At 37.6% G+C, this 18,061-nt stretch overlaps 1 protein-coding gene across 2 annotated transcripts in view; it reads left to right on the forward strand.

Annotated features, from left to right (window-relative positions):
- The window catches only part of FYB2 (FYN binding protein 2), a 116,476-nt gene that overhangs the window by 54,538 nt on the left and 43,877 nt on the right, over nt 1–18,061 (forward strand). For both annotated transcript variants that reach the window (XR_011436334.1, XM_070259876.1), the window contains exon 5: nt 5,579–5,679. Coding sequence is in view for 1 of the 2 variants with exons in the window: in XM_070259876.1 (XP_070115977.1) it covers nt 5,579–5,679 (101 nt within the window). In the remaining variant the exon portion in view is untranslated. The remainder of the gene's footprint in view (nt 1–5,578; nt 5,680–18,061) is intronic.

The following is an 18,061-nucleotide window of genomic DNA, read 5'->3' on the forward strand; positions in this document are numbered from 1 at the left end:
GAGTCCAAACACAATTAGAAAATACCTGCTTTTGTAAATCATCTTTGACATTTGTCTTACATTTCAGAGCTGTTACTTCTTCTTGAACAGAGATAATGTTGAAGATATTATCGAGAAACATTAGTGTTTTATTATGCGGTGTTTAGGTTACTGGAGGTTTTCTATGAGAAAGTCAGAAAAGATAGAGACTTTTAAAGATAAAAGGAACTTTCCAAAAATGCAAACCTCAAAACTTATTTTTGAAAATAGTATGATATCTGTCCTCCAATATAATAATATTACTGGCACACTTTTGTGGACTGCCTATGTGCATGGGGCAAACCCTTCATGCAATATCCACAACATGCCTTTAAAGTAGATTTTATCATTGCTATTTTATACAGTAGGAAACTGAGGATTAAGTAGATTATAAGTATTTATCCAATACCTCATAATAGAAAGTAGAGGAGATAGGAGTCAAATTCAGATCTGTCTGACCCCAAGCTCCTGGTCTGTTTGTATTCTCTGCTGCCTCCTGGTAACGCCTGCAGTTCTGGAAATACATGTGGAAACAAAGAAATGGAAGCATCGGGGCTGGCCCCATGGCCTCGTGCTCAAGTTCGTTGCAACTTTGGCAGCCCAAACCTAGTTCCCAGGCGCAGTCCTACACCACTCGTTGGCAGCCTAGTTGTGGTGGCGACCCACATACAAAATAGAGGAAGACTGGCACAGATGTTAGCGCAGGGCGAATCTTCCTCAGGAAAAAAAAATAGAAGAAAAAAGGAAATTGAAGCATAAATATATTTAAATCATAGAGTTATTTCTTCCCTTCAATCCAAGTTCTTTATGTTGACCCATGCTGTATTAAATCAAGTAGATCTCAGATCTGGTTTTAGTGGACCAGGGAAAAGATAAAAGACATTCAGGAGCAAAAAGGAAGGTTCAAATACATCTATAATATCTTTTTTCTCTTCTAGCATTAACGATCTGAAAGACGCCCTTTCTTTTTTTTTTTAACATTTGGTTGAAATCCTTTCTGATCACCTAAAGTCAGATATTTGTTCATTTCTGACAAAAGTAGTCCAAGAAATTGATTAGACATCTTCTTTCAACTTTTCCACACTTATTTCTCGTTAATAAAGTTAATTTACCATGGACTCGATGAGATCGTTAGGCCACTGGAGCATGAGGAACACGGCGTAGTCTATAATTTAAGAAAGTTTCTCTCGATTACTTCCTGCAGGGAAGAGGGGAACAAAATAGTGAGGGGAGAAATTACTGATGCCTTAGAGTTCATAATTTTTCCTTTTCAGCAAAATGAACTATTCATATCTAAAGTCAGATATTTATTCATTTCTGACAAAAGTAGTTCAAGAAATTGATGAATCTTCTTTCAACTTTTCCACACTTGTTTCTTATTAATATTATAATTTAAAATTTTGAGTCTAAAATATTATATTTTAAATTAATATTATAGAGAAAATGATATGAGATCATATTTATTTAAATTTATTTTTAAAAATATTTTAGAGATTTTAAAATATTGTAGAGAATATGATTTTAAAAACCCTGAAAATATCCAAAATGATCAAACAAAGGAAGGAAAACAATAGAGTAGAATGTGCTTATGATATAATAATAAGTGGGGAAAACATGAAAAGAAAATTCCAACTTTTCATTGTGTGTTCATCATTTTCAGCTTCCAAATATATCCATAAATGGAAAAAGTCAGGAAGAACACTGGAATGCTAAGCCCTCACTCGTGGCAAGGTGGGAGGGTTACGGGTGTTTTTTCTCCTCTACTATCCACGTTTGGTGTGAAGGAGTGTGTTGTGGGTACAGCTGATGTCTCCTTTGTTTCACTCCCCCTTCTATTTCATACCCTTTTCCCAGAGGGAACTCCTACCATGAATATCGACATGTATCCATTTAGTGTATTTCTCATACTTTAACTACAAATACATACATCTGTTAAAGATAGAATATTTTACATTTTTAAAAAAATGGCATGTTACTTTATCCTTCTGCAACTTGATTTTTTTCAAAGCTGTATTTTCATATTTAAGTTGATGCCTGTAACTCCAGCTTATTCACTGTAATTGCAGTGTTGTGTGCATTTCACTGCTGAACATTTCACCGTCTGTTCATGTGTTCCTCCACTGAGTGACATTTAGGTTGTTTTACATTTTCACCTTTCAAATGCTGCTGCTGTAATCATCCTCATATATTTCCAGGTGAATATAAACAAGTTTCTCTAGGGTTTTTTACTTAAAAGTATAATTGCTAAAGAATAGTAAATAAACCACTTCAGTTTTACTAGATATTAAAAAAATTATCCTCCTGAATGTGTGTGCCGATTCATACTCTCAAACCAGAAAAAGAACTCCTGTTTCTCCATATTCTTGCCAAACAAGATATTGTTTTCACACTTTAGGGTTCTTGCTAAACTGACGGGTGTGAACTAAATTCTCATTGTCTTGATTTCTGTTTCCCTGTTTACCTATAAACTATTCAATTTTTCTCTTCTATGATGTCTATCATATCCTTTTGTACAATTTCCTATGGGTTTATTTGTTTTTTTCCTATTACAGGAGTTCTCAGTGGTTTGGATATTAACTCTTTCTTACGCTTTGCCGTTATGATACTCATTGGAGGTCAATCTAGTTAAGAGAGTTTATCTATGTGGAATGCTTTTTTGCAGCTATTAAAAAATCTTTTTTTTCTCTTTTATTGTTTCAATGTGATTCATTGTAATGACAGATTTTCCGATATTGAGCCATTCTTGAAGTGTTGGAATAAATTTTAGTTGTTCTTGAGTTATTACTGATTAATTCATTTTCCAGTATCTTAAGTATTTGGGCTAAAATTATTTAAGTGAGATTTGGCTATATTTTTCCTTTATCGTTTAGTCATTTTGTGGTTTTCATATCAAAATTATACTATACTCTTAACGGAGTGGGATAGCTTTTCTTCTTTTTTTAATTCTCTGAAACCATTCATTAAAACTTGCCTATAAAACTATTTGGTGAAAGCAAAGGAGAGAGGTGGGTTGACTGTGGAAGTGGGTGGGGGAGAGTGGGTGTGTGTAATATTGATTCAAGTCCTCTAATGGTTTTTTGGCCCACCAGTCTTTCTAGTTCTTCTTTAGGCTGTGTGGTAATTTTATATTTCTCTATAAAGTTGCCAATTTGCCCTAAAATTTCAAATGTATTGGCAGAGAGCTGATCATAACATTTTCTTAGATTTATGAAAACCCAAAACTCTCTCTAGTTTTGTCCCCTGTTTTATCTGTAATTTGAGTGTGTACGCCTGTCATGCTAAAGTAGGGGCTAATATTAACATACCTACCTGAGCTTTCTTTTGGTTAGTATCGGTTTGCATCGCTTTTTCCCTTCATTCATACGGGAGTTTTGGTTTGTCTGGCACTTTTTAGCAGCATTAGCTAGATTTTAAAAACATCAGGCCAGACACTCTCTATTTTGTTGGAGTAGGTTAGTCTATGTACATATATTGTGCTTCTCGATCTATTTGGACTTTCTCCCATTATATATTCTAAGTTTACTATGAAATTTCTTTATGTGCATTTTTTCCTCCTTTTATGCTCTCTTTTTTTAATAGTATGCTTTCTCATTGCATGGTCTCCTTCTACCAGTTGAGAAGTTAAATATTCTACTATTTCTATCCTTTTTAGTGGTTACAGTTAAATTCTGACCTCCACAATTAACAATGTTAATTAAAATCTCTATCCTTCTAAATGACGCAAAGACCTGACAATAATTCCCATAGCCCCCTCTCACTATCTCCCATATTATTATTTAATATTTTCATTCCACTTTATTCCTCAACTTCTACAAATTGGTCATTTTTTACAGTCAGTATTTATTTAGGTTTACCAATAGCTTTATTAATTTCTTTGACCACCATTGTTTCTGATGCCCTGCTTTGTCACTAGTTCAGTTTCTCTTGACTGAATGTTTCAGCAAGCATCTGAGAGTGGTGAGAGCACGCACTTGTATTCTGAGAACATCTTTGTCCTTGTCTTTGAATAATAATTTAGCTGGAAGAGAATTTTATATTGACAGATGCCTTTGCTCAGTGCTTTAAGATATTATCCACAATCCCCACCATCTAGTGTTGCTAATGAGAAGTCCACTGCCACTCTGACTGCTGTCCCTTAGTAGTCTTTTCTTTCACTCAACTTTTACATTTTTACTTTTTTGTGCTGATTTATTACATATACATATACATACTGTATAACTGTGGATTTATTGCTATTTCTTATTATCGAAGCTGCTTCAATAGAAGGACTCATGTCCCTTTTCAACTTTAGAAAAGTCTTAGCTATTATTTCAATGTTGACTCCTTCTCATCATCCTTTTTCTTTTTTCCTTCTAGAATCCCTGGTATATATATGTTGGATTCTCTCATTCTATCCTGCCTACTGTTAACTACTCTTTGAATAGTTTCCATCTCTTAACCTCTCTGTGTTACATGCCAGGGGACTTCCTCAGATCTAACTAATTCACCAGTTCTGTCTTCTGCCGTGTCTAGTGTACTTTTCAACCTCTACAGTAAGTTTTTTATTTCAAGAAATATATTTATGATTTTTATAACTTCTTTCTCCTGTCCCCAAATTGGTATGTTCTTTTTTCACACTCTTGTTTTTCCTAGTGGCTTTTATTCCTCAGTTTATTTCTTCAAGCACTTAAAACGTACTTATTTTAATGTCACTTTCATCTCACTGTATTATTTAATTCTCCCATCAGTTGCACCTTCTTCTACGGCAATTCGTCTCGTTGTGTGATTTGCAGCCCTTCATTACAAGCTTGTTTTGAGGGGGAATTCTTTCCTTTGGAAACCATCCGTGTGGTGAGCTGTGGAAGCATCTATGCAGAGTGATTTCAGATCCACTTTACAAGGGGGGTTGGATTTCAAGCATCGCTTTTGGCTTTGCTTCTCTGAAATACATAGATCGTATGCGTTTAGAACCCAACCTGTACTTTGGTGCTGGTTTTCGAGTTCCTGATTTCTCAGCAGTGACTCTCTCAGCTCCAGGGGTGATAGTCAGATGGCGAGTCTCCCTGCTTGTTGCCTGGGGGAGTGCACAGAGGTTTTTTAGAATTTGTTTTGCAGATGGGATGTCATTTTGTGACTCCGGACTTTATGCTGATAGCTCAGTTCCAGCTTCCCAATCAGATGAGGCCTGTGGCTCAAACTTCACTTCTGACTCAGTCGTTATAGCCCCAGCTGCCCGGTCACTAAGATCTTTCTATATCTGGTCCCAGTTTCCCTTTGAGTCCCTTGGCTGCAATTCTCACTAACATCTTTAATTGTGGGTTTCCTCTGTGTGTCTGGTACCTGGGGATTTTTACCTTATTGATTTCTAGGTGAGTTATGTGGTCTTTGTATAATTCTTTGCAGTTATATTTCATCGAGAATTGTATTTAGAGTAGGGGTGGTGTACCTTCCATATCTGCTGAGGTCACCTTATTGGCCAGACACACTTATATAACTTCTCTAATGAGAAAAAAATACAAAATGTATTAAAATATGTTTAAAGCAATTATTTTAAGTAACCTTTTTTCTCCATGCTTCTCAGTGCTGAATTTGAAGAACCGCATAATTACGAGGCAACAATTTCGTATCTGAGACACTGTAGCAACTCCATTAACCTGTGCACCGCAAAAGAAATGGCTGATTGTAAGTCCGCTGAGCCAATTAATATTATAACGCTGTGTGGAATGAAAATGTGTCAAAAATGGTATTTTTCTCCTCGCTAACTGTAAGCTTAAAAATTTACAGCCATGCTGTTTACCGTCTCATTTCTTTCTTTTTTTTTTTTCCTGATCTTGTCTCTTAAAAACATACTTAAATCAAGTGGGCATCAAGGCTCTCTCACAACTCCTAGTGCTGCCTTCTCTGGCCCTCGTCTCTTCTCTCTTTCCCCAATCTGCTTAGATGCTGTGCCTTTTGTAGATATGTGAGAGGGAGGGAAAAATCAAGATACGGCGATTCATTTTTCTTCCTTCTCCTCCTATGGAAACTTCATCTCTCTTCTTGTGGCGTTCTCTTGAAGTCCCCCGGTGAGTCTGTGTGTGAGGAGGGAGATAACAGACTGTGAGAAGTAGGTCCCTGTGTTTAGCAGAGGATAGGAGCAGAGATTCATTTACTGGATCTGACCACAGGCTCAGAGGTAAGTCTTGGTGCCTCTGGTATTGCCAACAAAGCTCAGACCATTCTGTGAAGACAGAGACCCTCTCAGGCAAGAAAATGAAGAAGCAGGGACTCATAGCTATTCTATAAGCTTCTATATCTTTGTTTTGCATATAGGATCAGCCAATTTCTCTACAAAAGGCATGCATATTAGTGCTCAAATAAACACTAGTATTTACTGAGCCTGTACTATGGCTTCTGTGTCATGTACCAGTTCTGTGTTAGGTCCTCTGTGTATATCCCTGCTGAAATAGCAGTTGTACTAACCCACTTTTGGAGACAGAAACTGAAGATCAGAGAGACTGAGTTGCACAAGGTCATGCAAGTAATATGTGGCAGAGCTATAATGTGAAAAGGGCTCAGATTGCCTCTAAGATCCATGCTCTTGCCTCAATTTTATGCTGCTTCTCATTCAAGGATGTTTGATATTCCTTTGGATGTTAGACATTGAAGGATGTCTAACTCCCAGAAGGAGAGTTACAGAGAAATCATCTGGTCTAACATCTTTATTATACAGACAAGAAGCCCAAGGCTCTGGGAGAGGAGGTCATTTGCGTGGGAACACATACTTAGGAAGTTTGTGGGGTAAGAGTTAGGACCCATTGACATACCCCTCCCCTCCCCCAGGAAATAAGGTGGTGAGGGACTGCTGGAAAAACTCTCTTAGACTGGGAAAACTCTATATTCTCCCATATGGCTTGTAAAATACTGGCCATAAGAAGAGTGCCGTCTCCTGCCCCGTCGCCCCCAGAAGGCAGTGTCGCTCCATTCTCAGGGTGTCGCACTGTAGCATGGCTTCTCAACTCCTAACGCTCACATGAATCACCTGGGGATCTTATTAAAATGTAGATTCTGATTCAGTAGCTCTGAGTCAGGCCCGAGATTCTGCGTTTCTGACAAATTCCCTGGTGATGCTGATGCCGCTGGTCTGCAGGCCACACTTTGAATAGAAAGGCTGTGGGCCCCGCCTGGGCTACATTCCAACTACAAGCCTTTCTACAAAGATGAGGGCTCACAGGCTCGAGGAGATGCTGCAAACAGAGCCTGCACCTTCTTTCTCTGGACTGCATGAGGCCCCCAGAAAGCCCTTCCTGTAAGTGGCTCCCTAAGATCATGTTTGGTTCTCTCCCCTAGGTGCTTCTTCCTCAGGACAGACTGGACTACAGGGAGAGCTATTCATGGGGGTGGCATGGATGGGGTTAGACATATGTAAGGCCCCTTGTGCTACTGGGTGAAGCTGAGGATTGAAAATGGGAAGCTGGACCAGAGGCCTGCATTTGTACTCTCCAGGCCACAAATGTTCAAGGTGGGCCTGCCAGGGGGCATCATTTGAGGTACCCAAAGAAGGACCACTAACCCAGGCTCCTCTTCAGTCTTTCACTGAGGAATTCTTTGTGTACTTCATGGACAGTGCTGCTAAGAAGGCAAGTGTTTATGATTGAAAAGAGTTCAGAAAATAAGCCACTGATGCAATTGAGAGGTAACAGAGGATAGGGCAACGAAAAGGGAGTAGGCTGGGAGAAAGGCAGGTATGGCAAGGGCTTCCCCTGCTAGAGAGGGCATCCTTGTGGGAGATAGGAATAGGCCTGCCAGGGCTGAAGAAGCTGGGAAACCATAGCCTGGGATCAAAAGGATTCTGTTATATGTCCGCACTCCTCTCCCTGCCCCTCTCTAAAGAGCCAAGATACAGTTACCCTACAAGAAAAAGAAAGGAAGGAAGTAGGCTATTTTACCCTGACTTGTCCCTGTTCATTGACTCTTCCCAGTGTCTTCCATTCTCTTTCAGCACTTACTGGTTGAACAACATCTGAACCTCACTTTCTTTATCTACAAAATGGGTATAATATCTCCTTTGTGGAGTTGTTCTGAGTGTTTGATAAAATAATACATTTCGAGTCAAGTGGAATTCTGCTTCTGGGAAGATGGAGCAGATGTACTTTTCCCTAGTCCTCCTGCTAAGGACAAGTAAAATATCTGGGTGTTACATATAAAACTAACATAAGAAAACTAGAAGACTCTGAAAAGGTAGAAAGAAGAAGGTAGACCAGCTAGGGACCTCAGGACCCAAGAAAGGAGAGGTAGTGAGTTCCCTGGTTTTATTCTTGCCCCATATATCCCAGACTTGGAGCTGAAGAAGCCAGTAACCCAGAAACACCAATAGGCACAGACAGAAACAGCTCCAACAAAAGCCTGCTCTTTCTAGCCAAAGGACCAGGAAAGAAAAAGCCGAGAAAGACAGAAAGCCTCTAGACAACAACCATTCTACTCCAGCTAAACATCACAGAAAAAAATGTGGCTCCACCCCCGCTAGCCAATGCTGAGTGGGGAGCCTGGATGTCCACCCTCATCAGGCTGCAGTGATGCACCCCAACCCCTCCGCTGCGGTGCTTTCAGAGAATGCCAAGTGGGGAGCTGAGACTTTTGTCCCTGCCAGGACTAACAAAACTTCACCTACAGTGACGGTCAGTGAAGACCACATGGGGAGCTTGGACTCCAGCCCCTCACTCAGCAGTAACAAGGTGCCCCTTCCTCTCCCTGTTGGGTGGTATCAGAGGAGACTTAGCGGAGAGTCAATACTTTCACAAGCACCCAGCAGTAAGGCAGCCACCCTCTCCCTCTAGTATCAGCAGAGGTCACCTGGGGAACAATAACAAGCACTCCTACCCCTCCCAGCCAGGGCATTATCAGCAGGAGCCTGGCAGGGAGCTGGAGCCCCCACCCTGCCCAGTGGTGATAAGGAGCCCTTCCCTCACCTGGGGATCAGGAGGACAGAAGTGGGGACTGAGCCTTCTACCCCAGCTTGGCAAAAAGAAGGCAGTCTCCTCCCTTCTGCTTCCATGAAAAGCCGCCTAAAAAAGGGGAGTTAAATAATATCCGGAGACTTATAACACAATACTCCAAATGTCCTGGTCTCAATAGACAATCACTCATCATACCAAAAATCAGGAAAGTCTCAACTTGAATGAAAACAGAGAATCAACAGATGCCAACATTAGGTGACTGAAGTGTTAGAATCTTCTGACAGAGACTTTAAAGCAGCTATTATAAAAATTCTTCCATGAGCAATTATGAACAGGATTGAAACAAATGGAGGAAAAAATAGAGTCTTATTGAAGAAATAGAATGTCTCTGCAAAAAAAAAAATGGAAGAACAAACAAATGGAAACTTTAGAATTGAAAAATACAGTAAGAAAAATAAAAGGCACAACAGCAGAATGGAGGGAACAGAAGAATCAGTGAACTTGAAAGAAACAACAGAAATTACCCATGTGAACAACAAGGAGAAAATAGACTTGGAAAAAAGATGAACAGAGCTTCAAGCACCTGTTGGACTATAACAGAAGTCTTAAGTTGGAGTTCTGGAAAGAGAGGAGAAAGAGGACATCCTGAAAAAGTACTTAAAGAAATGGTGCTGAAAACTTCCCAAACTTGGTAAAACATATAAAACAACAGATTCGAGAAGCCAAGCAAACTCCAAATGGGATAAACCCAGTGCACACAAAGAAACAAAATCAAACTTCTGAAAAATTAAACACAGAATAAAAATCTTGAAAGCAGTGAGAGAGAAATGACACATTACCTATAGGTGAAAAACAATTTGAATGACGGTGGATTTCTCATCAGAAACCATGAAAGCCAGAAGGAAGTGGCACAATGTTTTTCAAGTGAAAAAAGAAAAGAACTATCAACCCAGAATCCTATTACCAGTGAAAATATCCTTCAAGAATGAAGGGTAAATCAAGGCATTCTCAGATGAAGGAAAACTAAGAAAATTTGTTTGCCTCATCTTAAAAGAATAGCTAAAGGAAGTTTTCTAAATAGAAAGGAAACAATAAAAGAACCTTGGAACAACCTTTCAGAAAAAGAACAACGGAAAGAATACAAATATGAGAAAATATGATGCATCTTCCTTCTTTTGAGTTTCCTAAATTATGTTTGAGGGTTGAACCCAAAACTTATAACATCATCTGATATAGTTCTAAAGGTAGGTAAAGGAAATATTTAAGACAATTATAAGAGGGAGGGTTAGGGACATAAAAGCAAATAGGGTTTCTACTCTTCACGTGAACTGATAAAAAGTCCACACCAGTAGAGTATGAAAAGTCTTGTAAATGTAATGTAATCCCTAAAGCAACTACTAGAAATGCTATACAGTGAGATATAATTCAAAATACACAAAAAAACCCCACAAGAGATAAATCATAAAGTATTCTAAAATGGTCAAGTAACCTATGGGAATACAAGAAAGATGAAACAGGAAAGCAAAAAACAGAACAAACAGAAAACAAAAAATAAAGGGCAGATTTAAGCCCTAACATATCGATAATTACACTAATTACATTAAAAGTAAATTGCTTAAAGATATCAATTAAAAGACAGAGATTGGCAGAGTGGATCAAAAAACATGAAGTAACTATATGCTGCCTGAAAGAAACTCACTTCAAATATAACAGTATAGGTAGAGCATGTAAAAAGATGGAAAACAATATATCAAATATATCACATTAATCTAAAGAAGGTAGTTGTGACTATATTAACAGGTAAAGTACACTTCAGAGCAAAGAAAATTACCAGAGACATTACATTATGTAATGATAAAAGGATCAATCCACCAAGAAGACTGAGCAATCCTAAACATGTATGCACCAAACTCCAGAGCTGCAAAATAGGTGAAGCAAAAGATGAAAGGAGAAATAGACCAAAAAGCTATTACAGTTTGAGACTTTAAACTCCTCTCCCAACAATTGACAGGAAACCTAGACATAAAATCAGCAAGGATACAGGAGAATTCAACAACACCATCATCCAACAGGATCTAATTGACATCCATAGAACACACAACAAGAACAAAATACACATACCTATCAAGCGCCCACAAACATATTCCAAGATAGATCATATTCTGAGCCATAAAACAAATGTCAACAAATTTAAAAGAATTAAAATCATGCAGAGTATGTTTTCTGAGCACAATGTAATCAAACCAGAAATCAATAACCAAAAGATAACAGGAAGTGTCTCCAGACACTTAGCAACAAAACAAGACATTTCTAAATAATCATTGGGTCAAAGAGTAAGTCTTGAGGAAAATCAAAACATACATATAAACTGAAAGAAAATGAAAATACAACAGATCAAAATTTGTGGGGCACAGCTTAAGCAATGCTGAAAGGGAAATTTGTTGCACTAAATGCTTACATTAAAAGAGAGGAAAAGCCTCAAATCTAAGATCTTACCTCGAGAACATGGAAGAAGAAGAGGAAAATAAATCCAAAGCAAGTAGAGGGAAGAAATAATAAAGATAAGAACAGAAATAAATGAAATTGAAAACAGAAAAACAGTAGGAAAAAATCAATAAAACCAAAAGCTTGTTCTTTAAAAAGAGCAATAAAATTGACAACACCTAGCAAGACTGATGAAACAAAGAAATAAAACACAAATTAAAAATATCAGGAATAAAACAGACATATCATTACAAATCTTGCAGACATCAAAAGGATAATAGGGAATAGGGGCTGGCCCAGTGGTATAATGGTTTAAGTTCATGCATTCTGCATCATCGGCCCAGGGTTTGTGGGTTCGGATGCTGGGTGCAGACCTACATACTGTTCCTCAAGCCATAAAATAGAGAAAGCTTGGCACGGATGTTAGCTCAGCAACAATCCTCCTCAAGCCAAAAAAGGATAATAAGGGAGTATTATAAACAACTCTACACATATAAATTTTGACAACTTAGATTAAAATGGAACAGTTCCTCAAAAAATGCAAACTATTACAACTCAATATAAATTATTTGAATAGCCCTGTAACTATTAAGGAAATTGAATGCATAATTTTAAAACTCTCAAAAAGGTTACATCAAAGTGCAGGAAATTTCACTGGAGAATTCTACCAAATGTCTAATACAGAATTATCACCAATTCTGTACAATCTTTTCCGGAAAAATAGAAGAGGAGGAAATACTTCCTAACTCATTTTGTGAGGCTGTCATTACCCTAGTACCAAAAGCAGACAAAGACAGTACAAATGAAGAAAACGGCAGTAATATCCTCCATGAGTATAGTCATCCAAATCCTTGACAAAATATTAGCAAATAGAATTCAGCAAAATATAAAAAGAATTATATACCATGACCAAGTGTTGTTAATTCCAGGGATGCAAAGGCTAGTTCAATATTCAAAAATCAATCAATGAAATCTACCACATTGGCAACCTAAAGAATCACACAATCATATCAATCTATACAGAAAAAGCATTTGACAAATTCAATTACCTATTCATGATAAAAACTCTTAGAAAAATAGGAGTAGAGGGGAACTTCCTCAACTTAATAAACAGCATTTACAAAAAGCCTATAGCTAACAAGAAAGTTAATGGTGGAACACTGAATTCTTTCCCCACAAGACTGGGAACAAGGCAAGGATGTTCGCTCTTACCAATCCTATTTAACGTAGTGCTGAAAGTTCTAGCCAGCACAATATGGCAAGAAAAGGCATACAGATCAAAAAGAGAGGAACAAATTGTCCTTATTTATGATGATATAATTGTCTAGAAAATCCCAAGAAATTTACCAAAAAACAAAAATACCCTCTCTTACATAAACATGTAAATTGCCTAAAAACAATTGCCTCTCTTAGAACTAATAAATGAGTTGAACAGTGTCATAGGATACAAAACAAACATTAAAGAATCAATTATGTTTCCATATACTAGCAATGAACACATGCACAGTAAAGTTGAAAAACACAATACCATTTACAATTGCTGAAGAAAGAATTATTTAGACTTAAATCTAACAAAATATGTATAAGACAAATTTTGAAAACTACAAATTGCTGGTGAAATAATTCAAAAAAATCTAAATAAATGGAGAAACATACCATATTTATGGATTGGAAAGCTCAGTATAGTAAAAATGTTAATTCTTAAATTGACATACAGGGTTAATGCAATTCCTATAAAAATGAAGCAAGATCTTTTGTAGATATTGACAAGATTGTTCTAAAATGGACAGTCATACATCACTTGATAGCAAGGATACATTCTGAGAAGTGTGTTGTTAGGCAATTTCATTGTTGTGTGAACATCATAGAGCATACTTACACAAACCTTGATGGTATAGCCTACTACACACCTAGGCTGTATGATACTAATCTTATGGGACCACTGTTGTATATGAGATCCATTGTTGACCAAAATGTTGTCATGCAGTGCATGATGTATACAGAAAGGCAAAGGAACTAGAATAGCTTAAAAAAATTTTTTTGAAGAAGAAAAATGGAGAGGTAGCAGAATTCCTAATTTCACAGAAATCAAAACTGTGTGGCATTGGCAAAAAGAAACACCTAGAACAATGAAACAGAATTGAGAACCCAGAATTGAGAACTACACAAATATGCCCAATTGATTTTTTTCTTTTGCAAAGTTGTAAAAAGCAATACAATGGAGGGAAGATAACTTCTACTGGTGGTGTGGGAGCAATTGGATATCCCTAGGTAAGAAAATGAATAAATCTTCACCTAAGTCTCACACCTTAAACAAAAATTAACTCAAAATGGAGTGATGTCAGCATCATGGTGGAGTAAATTCTCCTGGTAATCTCTCCCCTCCAACATACAATGAAAAGGACATTCATACTCCAACAGAAGACATCCAAACAGAACACAAAAAAAGTCAGAGAGACCCAGGCAGTCATACGACAGAGGGCAGAGAGGCTGCAGCCCCCCTTGGAGGCAGTGGAACGTGGTAGGTGGAAATTTTGCTCCCTCCCATAAAGACTGTGATCCGAGGCTGTGGGAGGCCTCCAGGAGGAAAGGAATGGGGGAAGGAAGGTTTGTCCATGGGAACATCAAGGATCCCTGAGAGCCCTTGCAGCCTAGAGGGAAGCCCTCTATTGTGGTGAAAGCTTTTGCTGGGGGGTGACCTCATCAAGCCAACACCCCAGGAAAGCAGATAACGAGAGCAGAGTGAGAAAACCCTGAGAGCATGCAGAAGAAAGTGCCCCTCCTACCAGCTGCCCAGCCGGGTTCCACTGCCTGGCATCTCATGGAAGGCAGAGGGCTCAGACTATGCAGCTCTCAACCCCCACCCAGTGGTGATAGGCAGTAACTGTGACCAAATAACACCAGTATGCTGGGGGAAAAAAGACCCACTCCCTCTAGCAATATCAAACACTATATTAGATCTCCAGACCAGCGAGAAAATGACAAGTACCCAGACATCAGTCCTGAGGACACAGAAGTACGTAATCTAAATGACAAAGAATTCAAAGTAGCTATCATCAAAAAACTCAACAAATTAAAAGAGGATATAGAGAAAGAATTCAATGAGTTTAGGAGCTACTTCACAAAAGAAATTGAAACTATAAAGAAGAATTGGTCACAAATATTAGAGATGAAAGACACAATGGAAGAAATAAAACAAAATATGGATTCCCTGAATGCTTGAGCAGACATCATAGACGAGCAAAACAGCATAATCGAGGAGAGACATGTTGAAATGCTCCAGATAGATGAGGAGAGAGAACTAAGACTAAAAAGAAAAGAAGAGAGTCTCTGAGAAATAGCCAACTCAATTAGGAAATGCAATGTAAGAATTATAGGTATTCAAGAAGGAGAAGAGAAGTAGAATGGAGCAGAAACCTTGTTCAAAGAAATAATAGCAGAGAACTTCCCAAACCTAGGGAAGGAGATGGAAATCCACGTGGAAGAGTCTATCAGATCTCCTAAATATGTCAATGTAAAAAGACCTACTGCAAGGCATATAGTAGTGAAACTGGCAAAAGTGAATGGCAAAGAAAGAATTCTAAGGGCAGCAAGGCAGAAGAAAATAACCTACAAAAGAACCCCTATCGGGCTTTCAGTGGATTTCTCTGCAGAAAACTTACGGGCTAGGAGAGAATGGAATGACATATTCAAATCTTTGGAGAATAAAAACTTTTAGCCAGGAATACTCTATCCAGTGAAAATATCCTTCATGTATGATGGAGAAATAAAAACTTTCCCAGACAAACATAAATTAAGGGAGTTCATAGCCATGAGACCCCTGCCCCCAGAAGAAATCCTCAAGAAGGCCCTCATACCTGGAAAAAAAGGGAGAAAGAGGTTACAAAGCATGGAGTAAGGAGAATCAGAACAGGATAGCAAATACTCAAGTATAGCATTAAAGAAAAAGGGAAGGAAAACACCAAAAACAAAGATAGTCTTGTCATTTTAACCACAAAGTCATAACACAAGATGGAATAAGATGTCAGAAAAACAACTTAGAAGGGGAAGAGTAAAGGGACCGAATTGGTTTAGTCTAAGGAAATAAGAGGCCATCAGAAATGGGACTATGCTATCCATGAGATTTTGAATACAAACCTCATGGTAACCACTAAACAAAAAAGCAGAACGGAGACACAATTAATAAATAAGGAGATAACAAAGAAACATAGCATAAAAAACTACATAACTCAACTGGTAGACCAAAGTACAGTGGAATTACATGAAAAGCTAGACCAGTTGGACTTAATAGACATATATAGAACACTCCATCCAAAAACAGCAGAATACACATTCTCCTCAAGTGCGCATGGAACATTCTCAAGGATAGACCATATGTTGGGAAAAAAGGGAAGCCTCAATAATTTAAGAAAATTGATATAATAACAAGCATCTTCTCTGATCACAGTGCTGTAAAGCTAGAAAGTAATTACAAGAAAAAGGGACAATGATGTGGAGACTAAACAACATGCTATTGAACAAGCAATGGATCATTGAAGAAATTAAGGAAGAAATAAAAAAATATCTGGAGACAGATGAAAATGAAAACATACCATACCAACTCATATGGGATGCAGCCAAAGCCATATTAACAGGGAAATTCATTGCAAAACAGGCTCACCTTAACAAACAAGAAAAATCCCAAATAAGCAATCTCGAACTACACCTAACTGAATTAGAAAAAGAAAAACAACCAAAGCCCAAAGTCAGCAGAAGGAGAGAAATAATAAAAATCAGAGTAGAAATAAATGCTATTGAAACAAAAAAGGCAGTAGAAAGGATCAGTGAAACAAAGAGCTAGTTCTTTGAGAAGATAAATAAAATTGACAAACCCCTAGCCAGACTTACAAAGAAAAAAAGAGAGAAAGCTCAGATAAATAAAATTAGAAATGAAAGAGGAGAAATAACAATGGATACCACAGAAATACAATGGATTATAAGAGAACACTCCGAAAAACTATATGCCAACAAAATGGAAAATCTAGAGGAAATGCATAAATTCTTAGACTCTTACAACCTCCCAAAGGTGAATCAAGAAAAAATAGAGCATCTGAATAGACCAATCAAAGTAAAGAGACTGAAACAGTAATCGAAAGAATCTGAAAGAATAAAAGCCCAGGACTAGATGGCTTCCCTGGGGAATTCTATGAAACTTTCAGAGACGATTTAATACGTATCCTTCTCAAGCTATTCCAAAAAATTAGGGAAGATAGAACACTTCCTTACACATTCTACGAGGCCAACATCACTGTGATACCAAAGCCTGACAAGGACAACACAAAAAAGGAAAACTACAGGCCAATATCATTGAGGAACATAGATGCAAAAATCCTAAACAAAATATTGGCAACCCAAATACGGCAATACATCAAAAGGATCATACATCATGACCAAGTGGGATTTATACCAGGGACACAGGGATGGTTCAACCTCTGCAAATCAATCAATGTGATAAACCACATTAACAAAATGAGGAATAAAAACCACATGATCATCTCAACAGATGCAGAGAAAGCATTTGACAAGATCCAACATCCACTTATGATAAAAACTCTTAAAAAAATGAGGATAGAAGAATAATATAATAATATAATAATCAACATAATAAAGGCCATATATGACAAACCCACAGCCAACATCATATTCAATGGGGAAAAACTGAATGCCATCCCTCTGAGAACAGGAACAAGACAAGGATGCCCAGTGTCACTACTCTTATTCAACATAGTACTGGAGGTTTTGGCCAGAACAATTAGGCAAGAGAAAGGAATAAAAGGAATCCAAATAGAGAGTGAAGAAGTGAAACTCTCACTGTTTGCAGATGACATGATCTTATATATAGAAAACCCTAAAGAATCCATTGGAAAGCTATTAGAAATAGTTAATAACTACAGTAAAGTTGTAGCGTACAAAATCAACTTACAAAAATCAGTTGCATTCCTGTACTCTAATAATGAACTGACAGAAAGAGAACTCAAGAATACAATTCCATTTACAATTGCAACAAGAAGAATAAAGTACCTAGGAATAAATTTAACTAAGGAGGTGGAGGACTTATACAATGAAAACTATAGGACATTATTGAAAGAAATAGATAATCACATAAAGAGATGGAAAGAGATTCCATGCACATGGATTGGAAGAGTAAACATACTTAAAATTTCCATACTACTCAAAGCAATCTACAGATTCGATGCAATCCCAATCAGAATCCCAACCACATTCTTCACGGAAATAGAACAAAGAATTCTAAAATTCATATGGGGCAACCAAAGACCCTGAATTGTTAGAACAATACTGAGAAAAAAGAACAAAGCTGGAAGGATCACAATCCCTGACTTCAAAATGTACTACAAAGCCATAGTGATGAAAACAACATGGTACTAGTACAAAAACAGACACACAGATCAATGGAACAGAACTGAAAGCCCAGAAATAAAACTGCACATGTACAGACAGCTAATCTTTGACAAAGGTGCCAAGAACATACAATGGAGAAAAGACAGTCTCTTAAATGAATAGTGTTGGGAAACTGGACAGCCACATGCAAAAGAATGAAAGTAGACCATTATCTCATACCGTACACAAAAATAAACTCAAAATAG

Source organism: Equus caballus, chromosome 2 (assembly GCF_041296265.1).
Source record: "Equus caballus isolate H_3958 breed thoroughbred chromosome 2, TB-T2T, whole genome shotgun sequence".
Classification (NCBI taxonomy): Eukaryota; Metazoa; Chordata; class Mammalia; order Perissodactyla; family Equidae; genus Equus; species Equus caballus.